The sequence below is a fragment of the Trachypithecus francoisi genome, unplaced genomic scaffold (assembly GCF_009764315.1).
Source record: "Trachypithecus francoisi isolate TF-2019V2 unplaced genomic scaffold, Tfra_2.0 Lachesis_group1, whole genome shotgun sequence".
Classification (NCBI taxonomy): domain Eukaryota; kingdom Metazoa; phylum Chordata; class Mammalia; order Primates; family Cercopithecidae; genus Trachypithecus; species Trachypithecus francoisi.
In genome coordinates, this window is record NW_022681454.1 from 179290111 (window position 1) to 179314272 (window position 24162).

Genomic DNA, 24162 nt, shown 5'->3' on the forward strand with positions numbered 1-24162 from the left:
ACAGTGGCTAGTCTGTTTTCTAAGAAAATGGTTTTCTGTGAGCTAAATCAAAACTGGTTGGCATTATTTTTCATGGCATGAATTTCTATATAGGATTCCTGGTGTGAATTCATTATTGAAAAAGAAGATGCTAGCATAGGGGGAAATGTTGCTTTTGCATTTGTTTGCATTTTTAGAGTTTTAATTTTTTTCAACATGCCTGTTTTCATTCTGTACTTTATATATTAAAAATAATTTTCACTTAGTACTCATTTCTGTTTTAATTCTGTATGTAATTCCTCTACATGTTTAAATTTCGAGATTTAATTGTCAAAAGAATGACTTTTCTTCAAAATAATAAGCATGCAATTTTAGGACCTGCCTTAGTTACACAGTCTAAATTATCAAATTTAAGCCATGTCTCTGTCAAATTTCAGATTAGAACATACTACGTTTTGTTACTGTAAAAAGCTTCTTATTAAACATCTGAACTTATCTGAACTTAAGCAGTTTATTATGTACTCTACAACATAAAATATATAAAATATAAATTTGAGGAAAATGCTAATATCTAACAATGTAGATGCATGTACAATATAATGTCTAATGTACACTTTTCTCATGGATCTTTCTTTTTTTTTTTTTTTGAGACAGAGTCTCCTTCTGTCACCCAGGCTGGAGAGCAGTGACATGCTCTTGGCTCACTGCAACCTCCACCTCCCGTTTTCAAACAATTCTCTGCCTCAGCCTCCCGAGTAGCTGGTCTTACAGGCACCTGCCACCAGGCCCGGCTAATTTTTTTGTATTTTCAGTAGAGATGGGGCTTCACCATCTTGACCAGGCTGGTTCTGAACTCCTGACCTCGTGATCCACCCACCTCAGCCCCCCAAAGTGCTGGGATTACAGGCATGAGTCACTGTGCCCGGCCGAATCTTTCATTGTTAATTTACCCTCTTTGCAGTATGGTACACATACCATCAACTGTGCTTCCATCTTCCAATTGGGAGATGCTGTTTTACTTTTTCCAGATAGTACCTAGCAGGGGGAGCCTGTTGGGCAGAGGTCCCCAACCTTTTTGGTACCAGGGACCAGTTTTGTGGAAGAGAATTTTCCACAGATGGGGGCAGTAGGGAATGGTTTGGGGATGATTCAAGTGCATTATGTTTATTGTGCATTTTATTTCTATTATGATTACATTGTAAAATATAATGAAATAATTATACAACTCACCATCATATAGAACGAGTGGGAGCCTGTGCTTGTTTTCCTGCAACTAGATGGTCCCATCTAGGGGTGATGGAGACAGGGACAGATCATCAGGCATTAGATTCTCATAAGGAGCACACAGTTTAGATCCCTCCCATGTGCAGCTCACGACAGGGTTAGTGCTCCTCTGAGAATCTAGTGCTGCCTCTGATCTGATAGGAGGCGGAGCTCGGGTGGTAATGCGAGCAATGGGAGTGGCTGTAAATACAGATGAAGCTTTGCTCGCTAGCCTGCGGCTCACCCCCTGCTGCGTGGCCTGGTTGCTAAAAGGCCACAGACCGGTATGAGGCCATACAGGGGGTTGGGGACCCCTGCTTTAGGGAATAAGTGCTTCTGAAACAGCTTCTACTCAGCTCTCCTTATGGTAGTCACACCTTTATCCTCGGATTCAGAAATGCCAGGTGCTGCCCATTGCCATGCCTTTTAAGATTCTAGAGAGTAAATTGGGTTGGTTTATGGTTTTCTCCATTGCTACGTTGAGTTTTAAGTTTCTCAGGTTTTTGAAGTCAGTTACCATTCATTTGCTTTCTAAACTTTTAAGTTTATATCCTTCCCAGAACAAAATGTTTGAAAATGACTGTTGAACAAACATGTATTTTGGATACATTCATTTCTTTGATCTCAAAAGTCTGTTTTATTTTTTAATAGCTCTGTTAGTGAATGCGTGTGTTGGCACAGGAGTTGCAATGTCGAATGCCTACAGGGGCCAGGCACGTGTTTTGGCTCCTCTCATGTGGTCAAAATCCTGACCAGGTCAGGGTCCGAAAGAGTCAGTTAAGTTTGGGAGAATCCCAGAACAATACAACTTGTGTCCCATTTGGGACCTTATGGCAGGAGGACACTTGCTCCAGGCCCGAAGACAGCAGCTACAGTGGGGTAGAGATGACCCACGTGACACAAGGTCTGAGGGTCTTCACCCTGCTGGTTCCCCATGGTTTGAACCTGAGGGAGCAGTTTCAGAAGTTCCTGTATGTCCCCAGTGGGGAACATGGAAAGCAGGTGAGAGATGCAAGTCAGGGGCATTCCCCTGTGGCCACCCTGGGCGAGAGGCAAGGTAACACGGTGCAGAGCCTGCAAGGTAGGCTGCCTGCTCCAGGGCCAGGCGGAGTGCATGTCTCAGACAGATGATCCATGACTCCAGGAAAGCTGAGCTGAGAGTTTTGGAGGTGGTAGTGGAGGTGGGATTATTGCCTGGCCTCAACTATGTCAAGAAAACAGACCACAGATCACAAGTGAAACCAAGGATTTCAACAGTGGATACAAGCAGGACCCCAGGAGACCAGCACCCCCTGCCCTCCTTAGGAAGTCCCCTAAATTGTTTCCTCCTGGAGATGCCATCTTGGGAAGAGGAGGAGGTGGTGAACCATTGAGCCTGAGAAACAGCCGTGATGGACTTTGAACCTTCAATCTGACTATTGATCTGAAAGAGATATTTAAATTGAAAGAGACTCTGTTGAAGCAAGTGAAACTTTTAATTTGAAAGAGACCTTAAACTTTTAACTTGAAAATTACCTTTAGCAAGTTTCAATGCTTCTCCTATCATCAGAAATTTTGTGCTCATAAGAGTAATGAGTTATAAAACCTGAAGAAACCACATTTATCTTAAAATCTTTATTAGTGTACATGTTAAAATATGATTGGGTTCTCTCATTGAAATGTTGATTTTATTTGAATTCAATGAATGCCACTTCATTAGGTATTTTTAAAATCTTTTATGTATTTATTATGTTTGTTGCATCCAGTGGCATAATTGTTTGAATACAAAACTAAAGAAATTCAGGGACTTTCTCCCTAACATGCACTGTAATCGTTAAAACAGAAACAGACAACTGCAGATTATGTTAGAATACAAGATTGTTATTTGGTATTTACCACAATTGCAAAATCAACTTGTCAAGGAAAGACAATTAGACATCTTCAAATATCTTGATGTTTACATGTGTGATGGCTGTAATATACATGTAAATTGTGGAGTATGACATACAAAAAATTATTGCTTTAAATATCATTATTGCTAGCCCCAGACAAAAAGAGTTGCAAAACATAGCGAAGTGTATGTTTTTGTCACATAGCAGGCGTTTGCCTCCCATTCCTTTTCCTCAATAGACAATAGGATAAAGGTCTAAAGCCTTGACTTCAGATTTGGAGTTGACAATCTGCACAATCCTTCTGCCCAAAGCCATGGGCGTCTCCCTGTGTAAGTGTGCGTGGGTGCGTGCGTGCGTGCCGCGCCTGCAGAGACTTAAGCTTTGGGATACAGAGTGACCGTGTCGTAGCCCTCTGGGGGCTTCGTGCGGGCTCTTGCGTGGGTTTCGCAGTACAGCTCCCCTTCTATGAAGAAGTAGCCCTTTTGCTTGAGGTTGAGGTTGCAGTCAGCACACACGAAGCACTCGGGGTGCCGGTACTTATCCCGTGCCTTCACCACTGCTCCGCTGTTGGGGAAGAAAATGAGCGCCAGTTAAAAAACCACAGAGCAAAAATGGAGACAAAGGAGAGAACCCAACAGAGAAGGCAGGTGTTCTCTATTTCACAGTCAGGAAACAATGGCCTCCAGCTGGGAAAACATGCACAGCCATGAAACTGTATGTAATTGTCATGGAGATCTAGGATATCCACAATAAGCCATCCCATGTTTCTCTCTGGTGTTAACATGTGACTATGTTTCAGATTTTCAAACGAGTCCTTAATAGAAAATTTGTAGGATCCTACTTCATGATCTTTCCTCATCATTTCTTTGAAGAGGGAGACATGATGGAGACAAGACCAACCCCTCTGCAAAAGATTCTGCTTTTGACGGGGGTGGTCATCTACCCAATGAACAGAGTCTCTCTGATTGCTTTCCATCTGGGTGGTCCAGCCTTTATTCAATGGAGCAAGAGAAAACAGATCAAAGAGCAGAGATGGAATTCCTTTGGGGTGGGTGGACTAGCTTCTACTGTGAACAGTTTACTCCAGCTTAGGCACAATGATTGCTTCTGGTAACGTCAGGCACTGTTGTATTTTACTGAGGGCCTCTCTGCCCTGAGCTCCCTGCCCTGCTTTGACCTTTTGGTCCCACGTTCTTCCTCTTGCCCTAACCAGATTTATCCCCCACTGCCCTCTTGGGATGTATCCTGGCTAACCGGACAGAGGACACATTAGTGTGTGAATTCATGGCAGGGGAATGGAATAATGGGATGCGGATGTGCCCATATGGCACGCATGCCGTGAGGATGTCAGAATTATCTTGGTTGACTTGATCCTGAACTAGCAAGTGCGGTTATTTAAACATAAGGTCCCCACCGGGCGCGGGGGCTCACACCTGGAATTACTCGGGAGGCTGAGGCGGGCGAATCACCTGAGGTTAGGAGTTGGAGACCAGCCTGGACAACATGGTGAAACCTCCTCTCACCAAAAATACAAAAATTAGCCAGGTGTGGTGGCGGGCAGCTGTAATCCCAGCTACTGGGGAGGCTGAGGCAGGAGAATCACTTGAACCCGGGAGGCAGAGGTTGCAGTGAGCCAAGATTGCGCCACCGCACTGCAGCCTGGGTGACAAAGCAAGGCTCTGTCTCCAAATAAATAAATCCATAAATAAATAAATAAATAAATATTTCCTTGTAATAGAAGCTGACAGTAGTTTTTCAATATTTTGTTTCAAAATCTGTGTAACTTAAACTGGGTAAAGATAATGTATTTTAATTAACATCCTCATGCTGCCTTTGTTTGTTTCCCTGTGTTTATACAGAGGAGGATACTATGTATACTAAATGTATACACTTACTAAAGACTAGACATTAACAGGGGTGGGGGAGTTTAAAGTGAAGTCATGATTCTTAGAAGTGACTTTTCAATGTACATTTGGGGCATTTTTTTTTTCATGAGAGTATTCTGAAATTGTAAGTCAAAATTGCTGATTCATATGATGTGACAATTTGGAGGTATATCAAAGGAGTGACAGTCACAATGTGTTAAATGTTGGGGACCTATGTTTCAAGTTGATGAACAGAAATTTGGTTTTGATAATTGCCTTTAGTCTATAAAGTCTTAAAGTAGAAGAAATTAACTGTTGCCAAGCGGTATTGTAAATTCCAGGGTTAAAAATGAAACTTACACTATGCCACTCCCACATTTGTCACAGAGCGGCATCCTCTGTGCCCCGCCTGAACCGCCATGGACTTTCGTCACCGGAGCTCTCACACTCCGCGTTCCAGCAGGACGGTCATCTGAAAAACAAAGTGTTTCCATGTGTGGCTAGGGAACAGCTGGCTGCAGCTTGTGCTAAGCTTCTATTTTAAACTGTGCACTTTAGCCTTCAGTTGCATCTGCACTGTCATATTCCGAGCAGGACTGATCCAATCGTAAGGGACGTTGTTCTGAAATAGGGCATTACAGAATGGAATTAGAGAAAACATTTATTTTGTTGTTGTGGTTGGAGGAAACTGCTACAAAACGCTCAAAGGAGCGGAGGGCATTATTTTTTATTGTGGCAAAATATACATAAAATTTACCATTTTCACCACGTTTAGGGGTGCAATTCAGTGACATTAGGTACCTTCATAATGTTGTGCAAGCACTGTCCATATCCACCTCCAGAATCATTTCTTCACCTCACAGAAACTGTACCCATTAAACAGTAACTCCCTGTGCTCCTGCTCATAGCCCCTGGTAACTTCTATTCTGTTTTCTGTCTCTTGGATTTGCCTATTCTGGATCTCTCAAATAAATGGAATCATACAATATTTGCCTCTTTGTGTCTGGCTTCTTTCACTTCACATAGTGTTTTCCAAGTTCATTCATGGTGCACCATGTGTCAGAATGTAATTCCTTTTAAGACTGAGAACTACTTCATTGCATGTGTACACTGCATTTTGCTGATCCATTCATCGTTCGATGGACATTGGGTGTGTCCCCTCTTTGGGCTACTGTGAATAAGATCAATGCTGGCATACAGGCCGGGCGCGGTGGCTCACGCCTGTAATCCCAGCACTCTGGGAGGCCGAGGCGGGTGGATCACGAGGTCAGGAGTTCGAGACCAGCCTGGCCAAGAGGCAAAACCCCGTCTCTACTAAAAATACAAAAATTAGCCAGGCGTGGTGGCAGGTGCCTGTAGTCCCAGCTACTCAGGAGGCTGAGGCAGGAGAATCACTTGAACCCACGAGGCAGAGGTTACAGTGAGCCAAGATGCGCCACCCACTCTAGCCTGGGCAACAGAGCAAGACTCCGTCTCAAAAAAAGAAAAAGAAAAAGAATCTGTTTGAGTCCCTGCTTTCAAGTCTTTTGGGGTATATTCCTAGGAGTGGAGCTGCTGGATCACATGGTAATTCTGTGTTTAACTTTTCGAGAAGCTGCCATACTCCCCCAGGGTGGCTGCTCCATGTTACCTTCCCCTCAGTTATGCACAGGGTTCCCATTTCTCCATATCCTCACCAATACTTGTTATTCTCCATGTTTTCTACAGTAGCCATCCTAATGGGACATTTTGCATTTTTGTGTGGCTTTTAAAGGACAGTCTATATCTTTTTTTTTTTTTTTTTTTTTTTTGAGACGGAGTCTTGCTCTGTCGCCCAGGCTGGAGTGCAGTGGACGGATCTCAGCTCACTGCAAGCTCCGCCTCCCGGGTTCACGCCATTCTCCTGCCTCAGCCTCCTGAGTAGCTGGGACTACAGGCGCCCGCCACCACGCCCGGCTAGTTTTTTTTCTGTATTTTTTAGTAGAGACGGGGTTTCACCGTGTTAGCCAGGATGGTCTCGATCTCCTGACCTCATGATCCGCCCGTCTCGGCCTCCCAAAGTGCTGGGATTACAGGCTTGAGCCACCGCGCCCAGCCGACAGTCTATATCTTTTGGGCATGGAGAAGCATAGGTCAGGGCAGGAGCCCTGAAGATGATGGGAGAGGGCTGGAGACCCGGGTCTGCGGCTCACTGGCTGGGTGGCCTTTCACAAGGCCACCTGCCCATCCCTCGCCTCTCATTTGCTAAGTAGGGCAAATAATAGGCTCACCTCCCCAAGTTCCTGTGAGGATTAAATGATAATGTGTGCAAAATACTTTCCACAGAACATGGAACATAGTAAGGGTTTGTTAGAGTGTTGTTTAGTTTTTGATGATGGTGATAGTCCAGAGTGTGGGGGGAGGCTGAGAAGTTTGACAATATTTGTTTAAAACGATATCTCATGACTTGTAAGCTGAGTTAGCCCTTGACAACCATTAATGCAATTTGTCTTTGGTGTCCTTTTATGACTTCAGTTGGTGGCTACTTGGACATGTCCCGGAATCTCCTTTTTTAAACTAGGCACCATCCATACCCTATCCTTCTGAGCAAAAATTCATTTGGCTCCCAATTAAAACCAAGTTTTAGACTTTCATTCCCAGTATGTTTGCTGTCCTCCCCGTCCCGCTGCCTGCAGTGGCCTCTATCAATACGTTTCAGCAGGTTTCAGCAGCTGCTCACCAGAGCCATCGTCCACCATTCCCTGGAGCACTCTGAAGGAGCCGGACTGGCGAGGCTGTGTGGGCTCATTCCGATTGTCATGGAGCATCCGGTACACGTCTGACTCGGGGGGCACCGAGGCTGTGGGCTCGCTGAAACACAGGCACAGCGGGGAGCATCGTCAGGCGCTGGGAGGCACCAGACGTGCAAGAGGCCACAGACATCAATACTCAGCCACTACTCTATGCACAGACACTCCTGAACAGAGGTCTAGTATTTTCAAGTGAATCTCTAGTATAGTTAAAAGCATAATGTGAATTCACATGGCTGCCTTGGAAATGTCATTGAACAACAAATCGGGGAGTTGCATCCACACTCCTCCACTTGGCAAAATACTTTGCAAGGAAACTAAAAGATAATTGTCAGGAAATAGTAATTAAGAAAAACAAGACTTGAGTCTGATGGATATCTAATGTGAACAACAAAATTAACTTTTCCCAGAGAAAAGGCAATATACACATGACGGAAAGTGCAGCAGTAAGCACCCAGTTAGATTATTCTCAGTCATCACACTGTCAGTAAAATTCAGATTTACTTTTGGTATTAAACAAAAAGTATATGGTTTAATATGGTTTTAGTTTTAAGGCTAATTTGTTAACCCCTGGAAATAATAAGGGTATCATTTTACTTGTAAATTCTAGAAATTTAACTTCTCAGGGTTTGAAAGCCTGTAATGTAGAAACTTATATTTTTATATCTGCTGTAATTGACTGCACTTTTAAAAATAGCCACATTAAAATTCATGTACAATAATGACAGCAGCTTTATTTTAACACGCTTTCTACAAATATATTCATAATGGACAATAAAGAATTTTATCATAATACTATATGTTAAACACTAAAAACTTTATTATTTTATATCATTTTATTGCATTATCTAGAAAACATACTATCTGTAATATTTTTATTACCTATGTCATATTTGCAAATGGCTTTGAGATATCTTACACTATTATTAATTCAATGTGTTCATCCCAAGAGATAGCTTTGGGATATCACTATTTAACACTCTTAAGCATTATAATAATTTAATTTATAAATAGTGATTCTGTAATAGTGAAAGAAGCAATAAGATTTTATCCTATAATAAATCTTTTTAATCAAAATCTTTATGGCAAAATTACTGTGAACAAAGAGTTATAACAAAGAAAAAATGAGTCAAAAAAGAGCAGCAAAAATTCAATATCTACATTAATAGCCTGAGGGTATTCACCCAAAAACCTGCATGTACAATAAACATTTTAAATGGGTAAATAATGACCTCTCCACAAGCTCTATCAGAAGAGAGAAGACTGATCTCATAACATTCCTGTAAACCTCCCACCTCCTTCCTACTTTTTGATCCTCAAAGGACATAGGGTATACTAGGTTATAAATAACTTTGAGAAGTATTACACCAGACATTTGTAAAGTACATTGTAGCTTTTGAGAGACATACATTTGGTCCTGACATGATTTCATTTTATTGCCATCTGACACATAAAGCTCTACTTAGATAATTCCCCAAATCACCCTTATCATCAAGCCTCGATATTTGCAATAAATCCTTAGTATTTTTAAAAAGCTTTTCACATCGCTTTCTTTCCATTAAGACAATGTTAAAAGACACCAGTAAAGCTGACACTGCCCACGTGTTTAGTTAACATGCCCATGGTTCAAAAAGACTCGTATTACCTCATCAAAGGTGTTTCCCCTAGGGCTGTTGAAACCTGACCCTGAAGTGTTTCCATAATATTGTCATCTGAGTACAACTGCATAGGTGTATTAAACTGAGCATGTACAATCTTCACACCAGGAAGTTCCATTTCCAAAGGAATGTTAGGGGCCAGCTTAGCCGCCACTTTCAAGTCACCTGGGCAAATGGTACTAACAGTACTGACAGAAGAAGGGGTGCTGCGTCCACTGGCACAGTCAATCCCGGAGGGAGTACTGCATCCACTGTGTTAATGACCACGTTACACAGAGATGGCACAGGGAGCCAGACAGTCCAGACAGAAGAACACAGAGAACAGGGACAGAGAGGTTAAAAGGAATTGAAGACAAAAGTGAGAGGTGAATTACATCAAAATAAAACCGAATCTTGATTTGTCGCTAGAATTTATTTAAAAAGGGAAGATGTTGAAAAATTAGTGATTGAAAAAAGTTTAATAAAATTAAAAGGTACAGGTGATACTGCATTTTTTGGCTCTGTTCTACCAGGCAGTGTGTAAGTTGAGGGTTACATGTAGAAAAGTTGTATATGAAGTAAGTAGAAAATTTGCAGCTATCCTCACTTTTTAAAAATAGGCCAAAGACTTTAAAACTGGTCAATATCACAGACAAATGATGAAGGAAAATTACATTGGCTGGACATCCTTTTAATTTCTCAAGTGCAACATTTAAAATTCAAGTTTTAGTGAACACCGAATATGCAGCATGAAGATGAAATCACATATTTGGGCTCAACATTTCAAAATCAGAGGTATATTTCAGTAATACAGTTGAGCTTTAATTAAATAGTAATTGGTAACTTGCAGGTTTTATGGTAAATACTATGTTTTAAGGCTATCTTGTAAATATTTTGTTACTATTTTAATATTTTCTATTTTTACTCTTTAATTCTGTGAGGAGTACACTTTAAGACAGCTGTTCAGTGGTTTAATACAAGCCCTAGAAAAAACCAATAAATGCTTGTCACCTTGCTATTAATGATTAGAGGAGAAATAAAGTGGTCTTTCACTCTTTTGATGCTTATCTTTCTTACATAGCTATTTTATGCACAGTTTCAGAAGCACACATCTATCCCATGCATATTTCCCTTTTCCTTTTAAAGATGCATTTCAGGGACTTATGAAAACAGCAAAGCCCAGTCATGCAAATCGAAGAACTAGGGAGAGTTCACGTTCTATTTGGAAACTGGATAGGGGTCAGTTAACAACTGACATGCTAGTGACTAAAAAGTCCATTTTCCCACATGCATGAGAGATACCAAGAGATTTTTGTAAAAAAAGCATAGTCATTTAAGACAAAGCAAAAAGAAATATTAGTAGTAATATAAACATCTATCATACTTTCCAGTTAGTGTTGTCGTAAGCTCAAGACAGAGAATGGATGTATATGGTGTGTTTACCTCTAAGTTCAGATTGTCTCTGGTCTCAAGTATGGCCCCATATCTCCATTTACTCTCTAGAGGTATTAATGCTAACTTCAGCCCGTATAAAGATAAGAAACCAAAATGATATTGAGCAGGAACTTTTTCCACTCCAGGAATGTTGCAGCCTGATTAGTCTGGAGAACTCATGTCACTAAATGCGTTTAATTTTTTTTTTTTGTCTTGTGTTATCCAATTTAACTACCTACATAACCTAAACCAGAGAGGTGAATATGAGCTTGCTCCTTCACTTCCTGCCTTTTGAGAACCTATTGAAAACCCAACCTGTCCAATGTTTAGATCACATACCAAAATGTCAAGTGGGCTATTCACCATTTTTGTAGGGTCTATACTGGCTCTTGAAATGGACTTCAGCTGGTAAAAGAGTATGAGGACATTTTCAGTTGCAGTGCAGTTTAGTCAGGATCACGTGGATTTAACCTGAGTGTCATGAAGCTTACGAAATCAGTTTAGGGATTTGAAACAGAGTTCAATCTTGGGAGACTTCGGCCTCCCAGTAATGAACCTACTCAACTAGCATTTATAACTACTCTCACCTACTGTGTGCCCTCAACTAGCATTTATAACTACTCTCACCCTACTGTGTGCCCTCAACTAGCATTTATAACTACTCTCACCTACTGTGTGCCAGACATAGTGCCGTACTGGGTAGATAAACTATGATCAATTTAGAACTTACAGTTATGCCATGTTTTATAGTAGTTATCAGTAATATTTTTCTGCTATAAATGTATAACTTTTGACTCCTCCAAAACTTAACTACTGATAGCCTACTGTTGAACAGAAGTTTTACAGATAAACAGTCTATTAACACTTAAATAGACTACTATCTATGTATATTTTATACATTCATGGCAAATCTTTTTCTTAATTTTTTTGATATTTCAAGGCTACAGTTAGTGACTTTTTTCAAATTGTTGCAAATCTCCAAAAATGTTTCCAACATATTTATTGGAAAAAAAATCCACATATAAGTGAACTTGCACAGTTTAAACCCATGTTCTGAGGGTCAACAGTACATGCATGTTTGTGCACTATGTAATTTTAACTGAGCCTGCATTCCTAGTTCCTTTATCAATCAGGCCCATGTCTATTAAATAAATGAGAAATGAACGCTAAGCAAACAAGGATGAACTTTTATACATTTCTGGGCCAATTTAAAAAGATCTTTTAAACTGATCCTTTAAGTAAACGAGTTTTCATGGATTCCAGTCACTGTGGATATCACCGGGGATATATCATCATGGGTCACCACGACTTGCTCCTGATGACCTGGAAAGGTAGATGCTAATGAGATTTTCTGAGACTGACTTAGTGACTTGGCAAGGCCATTCCTGAGGTTGATAACGCAGTCAATTACTTCATGCTCAGACACATCATTGGACAGATTGCTAATTTCTCTGGGGTGTGTACAGACATTTTGGGGCATACTTCTGGAAGCAACTTGTCCAAAAACCACTCATAGGATTGTATTTTATTACTTGGATCTAAAATACCGTACGTATGTATTTAATTGTAGATTTAACCTTAAAAATTTTACGTATTTGCATATGAAAACACCAGTCTTTTAAGAGGCTTCAGTCATGATGAAATAATCAAAAGAACCATAGCTAATAGTAAAACCCCAGGGAAATTAAGCTGTTAACAATTTAGCATGTCTAACTAACTTACTTTTTTTTTTTTTTTTTTTTTTTTTGAGACAGAGTCTCACTCTGTTACCCAGGCTGGAGTGCAGTGACGTGATCTCAGCTCACTGCAACCTCTGCCTCCTGGCTTCAGGTGATTCTCATGCCTCAGCCTCCTGAATAGCTGTAATTACAGGCGTGCACCACTATGCCTGGCTAATTTTTCTACTTTTAGGAGAGATGGGGTTTCATCACTTTGGCCAGGCTGGTCTCAAACTCCTGACCTCAGGTGATCTGCTCACCTTGGTCTCCCAAAGTTCTGGGACTACAAGTGTGAGCCACCATGCCCAGCACTAGCATGTCCAACTTACTTTTGATTAAAGAAGTTCATAACTGTGTAGTTATAGGGTGACTATAGTTAACAACTATTTATATATTTCAAAATAACTAGAGGAGTGGATGTGGAATGTTCCAAAGCACAAAGCAAGTGACTGCTCGAGGTGATGGATACCCCAATTACCCTGATTTGATCATTACACATTATATGCATGTATCAAAACAGCACATGTACCCCATAAACATGTACAAGTAGTATGCACCCAAACAAAAACTACATTTGTTTTAAAAGTTAAAAACAAATGTAGTAGTAGGTTGGTATGCAGCCACTTACAACTCCACCTTGATGAAGAATAGTTTGGTGGGAACAAAAAATTCAGAAGTTACAGCAAATAGTGAGGAGGCACAGGAAGAGAAGAAGGATGTTGGGGGCACTCTTTAACAATTCTTTTTTTTTTGGAGACGGAGTCTCACACCGTTGTCTGGGCTGGAGTGCAGTGTCATGATCTCAGCTCACTACAATCTCCACCTCCTGGGTTCAAGCAATTCTCCTGCCTCAGCCTCCTAAGTAGCTGGGACTACAGGCGCCTGCCACCACGCTCAGCTAATTTTTTGTATTTTTAGTAGAGATGGGGTGACCAACATGGTGATCATGTTGGTCAGGATGGTCTCAAACTCCTGACCTCGTGATTCACCCACCTCTGTCTCCCAAAGTGCTGGGATTACAGGTGTGAGCCACCACACCAGGCCTTATAGTTCTTTAAGATTTGTGCACTGGCATCTGTTTTTTAAGCAAATCCCCTCACTTCTGTTTCTCTCCTCCTCTCTTCCAAATTCAGCTATATTAAAAGGTGTTATCTTCAAATGACATTATGAGTGGCTTGTCATCATCCCCATGTTTAAGTTAAAATGAAAAAAAATTTTTAATGGGGATTATATACCTAGGATTTTCTGACTTTCCTGACTTTTTATACCATTGAATGTCACAGGTTTTTAGTAAAGGCAGGATACGTGTTACTCTAACATATCACTTTATCCAAGCCTTCTGAAGCCCTAGAGCTGGTGTGGGTGGACTCAGTCACACTAACCTGAAAAGAACGCAAGTTATTAATTTTACTGTGCTTCTTTGGGAAGTTGTATATATTCAACAGTAAAATATCGTATCATTTTAACTTTAAATCCAGTGTTTTGTTATTGGGATTGGGCTGGGGTGGGGAAGCTGTTGAAAGTGGAGAAACGGAAAAGATGCAGATGAGAACAGAATGGGAACGAGGGAACACACAGAGAGAGGCAGGAGAGGACACAGAGCTGCCAGCATCGGGAGCGAGACGGCTCTGGACTCTCGCGGCTCGCTTGGGAAATGGTGTGCACCCTCAGGATTCGATTCCTTTATGCAGTAAGCATTTACTGGACGTTTATTTTGTCTGTTTGTAGATGGTCGCTTGTTGAGCATTTATTCCGTCTCATTTCTAGGTGCTGGGGGTGTAATGTTGAGCCAGTCAGACCAGGTCCCTGCAGACACTGAGCTCACGTTCCAGTGGAGGAAGATACGGAGGAAGATGGTTGCCCTTCTTAACGCCTTTCTCCTGCTCCTCCAGTCCAGGGCTCCTTCCCGGATCTGGTATCACAAGAATTGTCCGGCATGTTTTGAGACAATCACCTGGCTCTGCCTGTAGCTTACTGAAAGGTCTGGACATGGAAATCATACAGAGGGGATGACCCCCTCTCCACAGCCTATGGCAGGAGTCATAAGCTCGGGTGTCTAGAGGGGCCAGGAGGTCACACATGTATGAAAATGGGCCGCGTCTCACACACTTAAGAGTGATGCATATTTTGACAAGATGGTGAGTTTAAATGTTCTGTCTAAAGGCACTTACATTCTTTTTTTTAAACAAAAAGGTTAAATAAAACATGCCTGTGAAATAAATCCACCTATGGGCCACCAGTTTGCAACAGCTGCGGTAAATCACATTCAGTGTTCCTGTCAGAATCCAGTCTAACCACCAGCTTCCTTCCTGTGGGCTGACCAGCTTAGCTGAGGTCAGAAGGATGGAACTGAGGTTTCCTGAAGTCACAGTTTCCTGATTTGGCAATACAGGGCATTATTTTCTTTCCCTTTAGGTTGGAGTTCAATTTCTAGAGAAGAGATTTGAAAAGGATGACCTGAAGATGATCAGTTTCTCTACTGAGAGACGAGAAGGAAGAGCTTGCTCCTTATCATTCTGTCTTGTTCACCTGATTCCTTGCTCCTAACCAGGGCTGGTTTCCATGCCTGCTCCCGCTGGCAGGGCTTTCCTGACCTGGGATAGATATACCGACTGCCCGACTCAAAGGTCATGGTGTTCTGGATGGGGTCCCCAGAGCCTCAGGGCTGTTCGCTATAAATACACGTGGTGATTGCATACAATTTCACAGCTCTGTAATCTTGTCAATATTTACTCTTGGAAATGAAAGTTATTTGGCCTCTGTACTCTGCTAAGTGAGTTGGTTTCTTTTTGCTTTTGAAATAAGCTTCGCAATGAGAAAAGCCACTCCAAACATCTACAAGTTACTTTTCTCGATGATTAGTAAGAACTGATTTAAGAAGCATGCACTGCAAACTTCACAATCTCAGAGCTTATGACCTGCTTCGGCCCGGGATTATGAAAGGTTTGGGCCGAATATTGTGCTTGTGTTCAAAGTAGTTCACATCCTGTAAAAACAAAGCATTAAAAAGGCCCCTCAGTGGAAGACGAATTCTTTTTCAGATAAGATTTAACGAACGATAATTGTACAGAGAGGAGTATTTACCACCAACTATTGTCATAACTAGCAAACGTGATGACGGAACCAGGACGATCTCTTCCTTTCAACCATCTATCCACTAAATGGTCAGGCACTGGCGGACCGGGCCCCACAGCAATTAGAAACATGTTTTAGATACTTGTCTTTAAAATAGAAATCTGATAGTGCCTTCAGGAAAGTAAAAATAAAACAGCAAGAGCTGGACTTTCGAAAAGAAAAGAAACCATACTATCGCTGTTAGGTACACTGTGGCCAGAGCAGAGTCGGATACTTACTTTTGAGGTGAGCTAGGAATGAGACCCCGCAGCTGTCCGTGAAGCGCATCTTGTATATTGCTAGTTGAATAGAGCCCAATTGGTGAGTTATAGGAGGCGCTCACTACCTGTCTTTTGTCATCAATGTTTGCAGCTGCAACAAAAGGCTGGGCCCTTCTGTTGTGCGCGGTACCAATGGGTTTGAATTCCTGTACAATGGCAGACAAAATACACAGAGCCACACAGCGCACAAGAAAGCCATTAGTGAGCGAAACCAACAGCATCACTACCGTTAATAAAGGCATCTTTACTCACGACGAGATTGATGGAAAGATTAGAGGAGTTAGCCATACACTTTTCCATGGTTTTCTCTGAACTGTACATGTGCTATATTCACTGATCAAACGTTAAGGTGAAAAGGAACGGACCTTATTTAAAATATTACAAAATAATTTAAACACTGCATCCCTTATCTGTCCCTGACTTCTTTATCTATAGCTTTAAGAAATTCTAATGACTCATTTGAATGCAGACATTTTGTGTGAGAAATGGTATTTTTGGCTTGAAAATTATACTTAACATTTTCTCAAGTAGAATTTACATATGGTTTCTCTTCTATTGATATATTGATAAACTTTCCCCCATTTTGAGAAATGAGGGAACAAAACAAGGAGAATGAGCATTTATGAATAACTAACTACACTGAATCATTTAAAATAAGCCAGGTAAAAACTTGTTTTTAAAAATGTCTTTTAAAAAGTTCTTAACTTGGATTAAGCTATAATCTTAATTTTAGAAAAAGCAATTGAAAGACTCTTTTTATGAAAGAAGGAATAGCACACACAGCCCCCCCTTTTGTATTGCGATGATTTCATGTTGTGTTTGAAGAACTCTTCATGTTTACTCTAGGCCCCAAAAGACTAAAGTCAGTAATTCAGAGAGAAAACGTGTGTGATTCACAGGAGGATTTTCACTTTATTCCTTGGGAAAAGGACCAAACAGCAGAGTCCTCAACCCTGAGTTTGAAACATGTCTGAATGATCTGAAATCCTATGTTATTTTTTTTAATGTGGGAATCATGTTTTCCAGATTTTATACAGATTTATAATTTTGTAAAGCCTTTACAACTTTTTTCTTCTAAGCAACAGAAGAAAACCAAAAGGGAATATGCTCAATTACAGGTCACTGATTCTCTTTCCAAATATTTATTTATTTATTTATTTATTTGAGACAGAGTTTCACTCTTCCCACCCAGGCTGGAGTGCAATAGCGCAATCTCGGCTCACTGCAGCCTCCTCCTCCCTGGTTCAAGCGATTCTCCTGCCTCAGCCTCCCGAGTAGCTGGGACTGCAGGTGTGCGCCGCCAGGCCCAGCTAATTTTTGTATTTTTCGTAGAGATGGGGTTTCACCATGTTGGCCAGGCTGGTCTCGAACTCCTGAACTCAGGTGATCCACTTGCCTCTGCTTCTCAGAATGCTGGGATTATAGGCATGAGCCACTGCGCCCGGCCCCAAATCTTTCTATTTGGCAGAATTAGTGAGATAAATCTTTCTAACACTATTTTCCCTTACACATTCACATCAACTTCATTTACTTTTGTGAACGTGGCATCAGTGTTCCAGATTTGAAATCGTACAAACATATATAATTATTTGAAATAATACTGGAAAGAGATTACTGTCTTTAAAGCATTAAAAGATCCTGTAGTGGCTGGGCGCGGTGGCTCACCCCTGTCATCCCAGCACTTTGGGAGGCCGAGGCGGGTGGATCACAAGGTCAGGAGATCGAGACCATCCTCGCTAAACGGTGAAACCCCGTCTCTATTAAAAAAAAAAACTACAAAAAAAAAAAAAAAAACTAGCCGGGCGAGGTGGCGGGCGCCTGTAGTCCCAGCTACTCGGGAGGCTGAGGCAGGAGAATGGCGTAAACCGGGAGGCGGAGCTTGCAGTGAGCTGAGATCCGGCCACTGCACTCCAGCCTGGGCGACAGAGCGAGACTCCGTCTCAAAAAAAAAAAAAAAAAAAAAATCCTGTAGTATTTATTTTTCTCTTCTTTTCATTTCAGATAAGTTGTGGGCTGTGCTTTTCTGTTAGGAAACAGACGGTCAAAAACAAAAAGAAGAAAAGAAGGAGGAGGAAAGAAAAGAGAGACTCTTTCTTCCCCGGGTGTAAGACCAGAGTTCTTCAGAGAAGATTCTTGAGAATATGAACAACTTCCTACAAAACACTTTCTTTCAGTTCTCCTGAGCGTACTCCTTCTTCTACTATCCGGGCCTCCTGGCAAAGCTCACTTAAAAAAACAAAAGTGATGCCAGGGCAATGGGGTGCAGCTTCGAATCCTAGCCTAGGAGATTTTGACTCTACCCGCCCCACATCCCAGGGAACCTGAGAATCTGTGATGCGGTGAAGAACAGCGTTTCTCTCACCAACCTTGGACAGCATATTTCAACAGCCTCCTGAACCCAAAAAGAAGGTCTGAGTTGAATTCAATTTAGTCTGTGATTTTCTAGTGTGATTGAGTTGGCTGATATCTTGTTCACTTAACTTTTTTCCTTCATAATAAAGGCTCACGGCCAAGGAGTTGATTAACATTATTGTAGCTGCTCTTAGGGAGCAGAATGACCCAAACCATCAAATGGAGCTTTAGAAAAATGCCTAATCCTACAGCCTGTGAAAATGTGTGTAGCTAAACATTTATAAATGGCGCAATCTAAATGTTTTAGCTGATTTATTAGTGAATTTGGATTGGCTGAGTTTTGTGATTAACCAGTATAATCAGCCATTATTATGGCATGAAAAACTAGAAATAATTGTAAGTAATGACAATGGCCATGATTCAAGCCTTTTTGGTATGAGAGAAGACAGCACGCTAATTGCCTAACTGCCTAGTTTAGTTCTGGTGGATTATAAGTCTCTCAGGCTAATTAAATAATCAGGCATTACTGAATCACTTAAGTTTTGTGGAGCTTAGCTTTTTTTTTTTTTTCTTAAAGTAAGGCCTGCCTTAAAGTCTTGGTAAGTAGAATTGAATTAATAAAGACTAACATAATATAATGGCTTTATGGAAAATACCTCTGCCCTTATTTCTTCTTAGCCTTAAGATGATAAATAAATACAGGTAGTGTTGTCCTGTAAATGAGGCAACTTCTCTGAAAATATTTGTGCATTAATAATCTCTAGTAGAATTTCTAAATAGCAGCATGTAGTTAATCAGCTCCAAGCAATTTCTTTGCAATTTTCGGTTTTGGTTATACATATATTGCAAAGATCACAAATGCATAATTTGTTAAAAAAAAAACAAAAAACAAAAAACCAACAACCTCTATTTTACATTCAGATCTTAAAAGGAAGTGTTTCTAATACAGGCTGCAAACATTTTTATTTAGGCTTTGCAAAGCATTAGTTTATGGGCTTTTAGAGTCATTCCAAAAAGCACAATGAGGTGTATACACCAAAGGTTAACAAGAAATTTAAGTGGGGCACTCAGAGGCAACATTCTATCCAAGGCTTACATCATTGTTGATGGTCAAATGTAATCAAAAGACAAAACCAATTAGAAGTCTGCTGTTCCACTTTAATTCATTTTTATTTTTCCTGGAAAAATCACAAGTAACTGAAAACACCAGCTAAAAAAGTGTATACAACAGTTAATATAGTCCAGCTCTTGTGTTTATTCTATCTAGACAAAACCACCCAGATCATTCTCATTTCTTAGGAATTCAATATGTAATTATTCCCATGAATTGATACATTTAACATTTTTAGTTTAAATGTTAGAGGCTTATATTAAGGAACAACATTTTGAACTAACAGAAGGCTAGGGCTGTCCCAGTGAAAGCTAAGTAACTTGACAGAACTCTGCTGACGTGAAGAGGAGGCAGCCATGGACAGCAGTCTCCCGCGTCCTCGGAATGACCGCAGACATGACAGCAGTCAAAGGCTTCACCTTTCAACTTCTTAGTTGGAGACTGCTCACAGGTAAAGATTCAGATAATCTTTACGATTCAGAACCATCTCCAACAGAAACAGTATGTTTGATTCATATACACACATACATATTTATATACAATATGTATACATACGTATATATCAAATCAAATCATATATATGAAAAAATGGTGGGTATATAAGAGAAACAAACTCTATGAAGTGATCTTATATTTAATCAAGCCATGATGAAGAAATTATATTTCATCATGTTTGAAATTTATAATCACTCCCTCCTCATAGTCACCCCTCAAATGAACCCTTACCATCATTTTTCCTCCAGTGAGCAGTTTCAAGGGTTACCCATCTCTCACCGGGAAGAGTTTGAGGAAATGGTGATTATAAAAGCTTGTTTTATAGGGGCTGCCTTCCAGTTATCAAAACACTTTTTATTTATGAAAATAAAAATGACTTTATCCCACACTCTTCTTGACTGTGTATGTAAACTCTACCGTCTTCTCTGGTGAGGATGCAACCCTTTTTATGGAAATGGAGATAGCTTTCTTCTTATTTAGATAAGCACCATCTTTGTTTCTGAAAAGCATCTTTCTTGTATTGTGATAGGCACAGTACACCTTTGAGTTGTTCACCCAACATTAAGCAAATCTGAGGGTTATGGTTTGAGACTGTAAGCTTTGAAAAAGGACAAATAGCTTCATTAACATACTCTTAGTCAAGAGCAACACTTTGTACTGAAAAATGGACCATATTGTCTATTTTTGTACAGAAAAATAGATTGTGTTCAGGATTGCATGGAAGGCATTTATTCAGGTGCTGGGAGTTGATCTAAACAACACCTAACATGCCCTTTATGTCTAAGATTCAAGTCTAAACTCATAAAAACAAAATCTAGCTATTTGATGATAGCATAGAAAAATTATTATTATTATTATTATTATTTTTGAGATGGAGGCTCACTCTGTCGCCCAGGCTGGAGTGCAGTGGCGCAATCTCGGCTCACCGCAACCTCTACCTCCTGGGTTCAAGCGATTCTGCTGCCTCAGCCTCCTCAGTAGCTGGGACCACAGGTGCCCGCCACCACATCCGGCTAATTTTTTGTATTTTTAGTAGATCTGGGGTTTCACTATGTTGGCCAGTCTGGTCTCAAACTCCTGACCTCAGGTGATCCACCTGCCTTGTCCTCCCAAAGTGCTGGGATTATAGGAATGAGCCACTGCGCCTGGTCAAATTTTTAAAATCTAGATATTAAAATTTTATATCAACTCTTCCTATAACTGTATAAGTAAACATCCCCTTAGCTTAAACCTATGCACAGGGGAAGAAACCCAGAAATAAACATACTAACATTTTATTATCTGTGACTGGGCTTGGATGGTAGAATATAGTTTTTTCCCCAACAAATAGATATGAAAGTGAAGAGGTGTGTTTTATTCCATTGTCAAAGGTCACATAACTTACAATAAAAGTTTGACTTGGGTTGAGAAACAAAAACTCCAATTTCACACTGCTCAGTGTCCTTTTGCTATTCATCTGCAATGACATCTTGAAGCATGATATATTAATGGCAGTTGTGTCTTTAACTGACACATATTTGCTGTCCAGAAGATTGCTCTATTTGTAGAGTTGTCATTTTGATAAAAAAGAAAAAGACATCTTTTTGTATAGCTTTGTATTACTTAGAAAAACGGAAAACCCTATAACCATAGCTCAGCTTTTCTCCAGTCTCAGTCCACAAGTGAAACTCACTGTTCGACTTTTATTGGCACATTTTGTTCTAGTTTACTCTACAGGATTTTTGGATAGCAGAAGATACACTGCAATTTAGTTATTTTCGTGTGGGGAATGTCTGTCCTGAAGGACCAAGTCACATAAACTGGCCATGCGGAAATCTAGCCTGAGAGTCTCATAAGGAGTAGAAATCCTTTGGTTCTTTAGTAGAACTGAATTTGTTCTTATCTTGGAGCATTTCAAACACTGGCCTCTTGGAGAGGATGTCAGTAAGAATTAGTCATGATGCCAAGTAATGGAACGTTTAAAGGCTCCATCTGACTGGCTGCTATAGACCTTAACCTAATCTTAACCTTTTAAAAAAAAGCAATTTTATCTCATTTTTCCCATTTGTAGTATCATAAATACTCATATTTTCTAACCCCCAAATGTAGGACACAAGGGCTAATACATGATTGACAAGAGGTCAGAGTATTGAAAATTAGGATTATGCCTTAAAATCCCATCCTTAGAATAACCATAATCATAAATTAATACTCATAGACTTGCAAAAGAAGCCTCTGCTAGAGCTACAACTTGGAGAATCACCCTTAAACTCCAATTCTGGAGAGATGTTAGCAAAACGCGGGCTCCCATCCTGGTCTAAACTCACTTTGTGCTTAGTAAATACCTGCTGAATTACCTTACATGCCAGGGTGAGGGATGCAACCATGAGGAAGGATCACTGGGGATTTGGCACTTTGGTCAGATCTGTCTAGTCGGCCTCATTTCTTGCATCTCATATTAATGAAACTGGGTTTAAAAATTAGGAGAAATTCTTGCATGGAAAAATAATTTGCAAAGGGTGCAGTGCAATATTGGATGTGTGCTGTGTAGGGAAAAGGAAATGCAGAGTCCCATCTAGTTGGTCCAGGTAGTAAGAGGCTGAGTGGTCAATAAATGCATGTATATTGACTTTAATTTTCAAAAGCACCATATAGTCTCTTTTTCTCATGTGTTACCTCCAGGTGATAAATTGATGAGGGTGGGAGGAAGCAGGTTGGCTTGGGCATCTCTGCAAAGGGCTAGATACAAGTGAGAACTCTACCTCAAGAACTTTCTTTTTTTCTTCCAATCTTTTCTTCTAGCAAAGCAAAAGTTGACTAGAGGTATCGTTATTCACCAGCCCACCTAGTATGTCACGGGGAGTCGCCATCAGCATTCAGATCCCTTCTCATTGTATTTATTATCTGTGCCATCCATTTTATCTTTTGCTCACTTACCCCAAAGAGCAGAAAGTCTTACCCTGCCTAAGCATCCCACTCAACTTTCTTTTTCTTTTCTTTTTTTTTTTTTTGAGACAGGGTCTTGCTCTGTCACCCAAGCTGGAGTGCAGTGGTGCAATCACAGCTCACTGCAGCCTTGGCTTCCTGGGCTCAAGCGATCCTCCCATCTCAGCCTCCTGAGGAGTTGGGACTTACAGGTGTGTACCATCACGCCCTGGTTAATTTTAAAAATTTATAGAAATGGGGTCTCACCATGTTGCCCAGGCTGGTCTCAAACTCTGAAGCTCAAACAATCTTTATGCCTCTGCCTCTCAAAGGATTATAGCTATGAGCCAATGCGCCTGGCCCCGCTCAACTTTCAAGATTAGTTTCCGTGCAACAGCTGGGAGTGATGGCAGAACACCATTCTGAGAACTGGCTCCCAGGACAGGTCCTGGCAATGTTAGAAAATGCACAGCTCATTTTCAGGCACTTCAGTTCCTTTCATCCATTTGTCAGCTATTTATTGAGCTGTGGGCTATTGACTGAGCTAGGGGGACTTAGAGGGAAGACAACAGCCTCAAGCTTCCTGCCTTCATGAATATTCTCTGTCCTGATCACTCCTTTTGGGGCTTAGTTTTTCCTCCTTTTTGCTTTTAGTGGATTTTAGATTCAGACTCCACCTTCCCTTTAGTCAAAACTCTAGGACAATAATCTAATAAACTCATTTCCTCTAAAGATTATATTGCTCAGGATCCTTCTTCTCCTGGAGAGGTTCTATTTTAACTGAAAATAAAGCTTGGATCCCCTTGTCATGACCCTTGTAATAGCAACAAAGAAGGCATTCCTAGCCTCTAGGACGTCCTATCATGTAGGCAGCTAACTATCTCACCAGCAAGAAAGGCCAGGAGACTTTCGGATTCCAGCCTGGGGTGGGGGTAACGTACTGATAATAAGGAGAGCTACCACTTATTTGAACAACTCAGTGTGACAACTTCTTTGCTTGTATTATTTTATTCTAATCTTTGAGAAGCCCTAGGAGATACATGTACTGATGTTATTCAACATCTTTTCACAAAAGAAATCAGGGGTATATGGAGACAAGTGGAAAACTTGAAGGACAAACTCAGGAGTTGATTTTCTTGAAAGGGGAAGTACTTCTAAGCATAAATTACAACGATGTTTTCAGTTCCCTTTCATCAGTTCTAGAGAAAAACCACGTGCTGGGAATAGCTAATCAGCTCAGCAGGAACACGTGTTTCGGAAGGGGCAGTAAATGTACGCATCTGTATCTCTAAACCTTCAGAAGGGGCAGTAAATGTACGCATCTGTATCTCTAAACCTTCAGAGCTTCTATGTAGAGGTCATAAAATGCT

The 24162-nt window shown here is 40.7% G+C and overlaps 1 protein-coding gene and 1 long non-coding RNA gene across 4 annotated transcripts in view; both read right to left on the minus strand.

The window, feature by feature from the left end:
• Positions 1 to 2698: 2698 nt before the first annotated feature.
• The window catches only part of PDLIM3 (PDZ and LIM domain 3), a 36586-nt gene continuing 15122 nt past the window's right edge, over positions 2699 to 24162 (minus strand). The window contains exons 4-8 of one of the 3 annotated variants that reach the window (XM_033215858.1): positions 15454 to 15521; positions 9392 to 9655; positions 7677 to 7807; positions 5339 to 5450; positions 2699 to 3677 (exon numbers count right to left, since the gene is read on the minus strand). In XM_033215858.1, the coding sequence (XP_033071749.1) occupies positions 3488 to 3677; positions 5339 to 5450; positions 7677 to 7807; positions 9392 to 9655; positions 15454 to 15521 (765 nt within the window). In that variant the 3' untranslated portion in view covers positions 2699 to 3487. Of the gene's footprint in view, positions 3678 to 5338; positions 5451 to 7676; positions 7808 to 9391; positions 9656 to 15453; positions 15522 to 15888; positions 16077 to 24162 lie in introns of all 3 variants that reach the window. The other 2 variants (XM_033215859.1, XM_033215860.1) reach the window with 2 other exon arrangements.
• Positions 9798 to 12661, minus strand: LOC117086218. The gene is made up of 2 exons (XR_004438247.1): positions 11486 to 12661; positions 9798 to 11404 (listed from the first exon to the last, which is right to left on the minus strand). It is a non-coding gene; the product is annotated as an uncharacterized LOC117086218 (long non-coding RNA).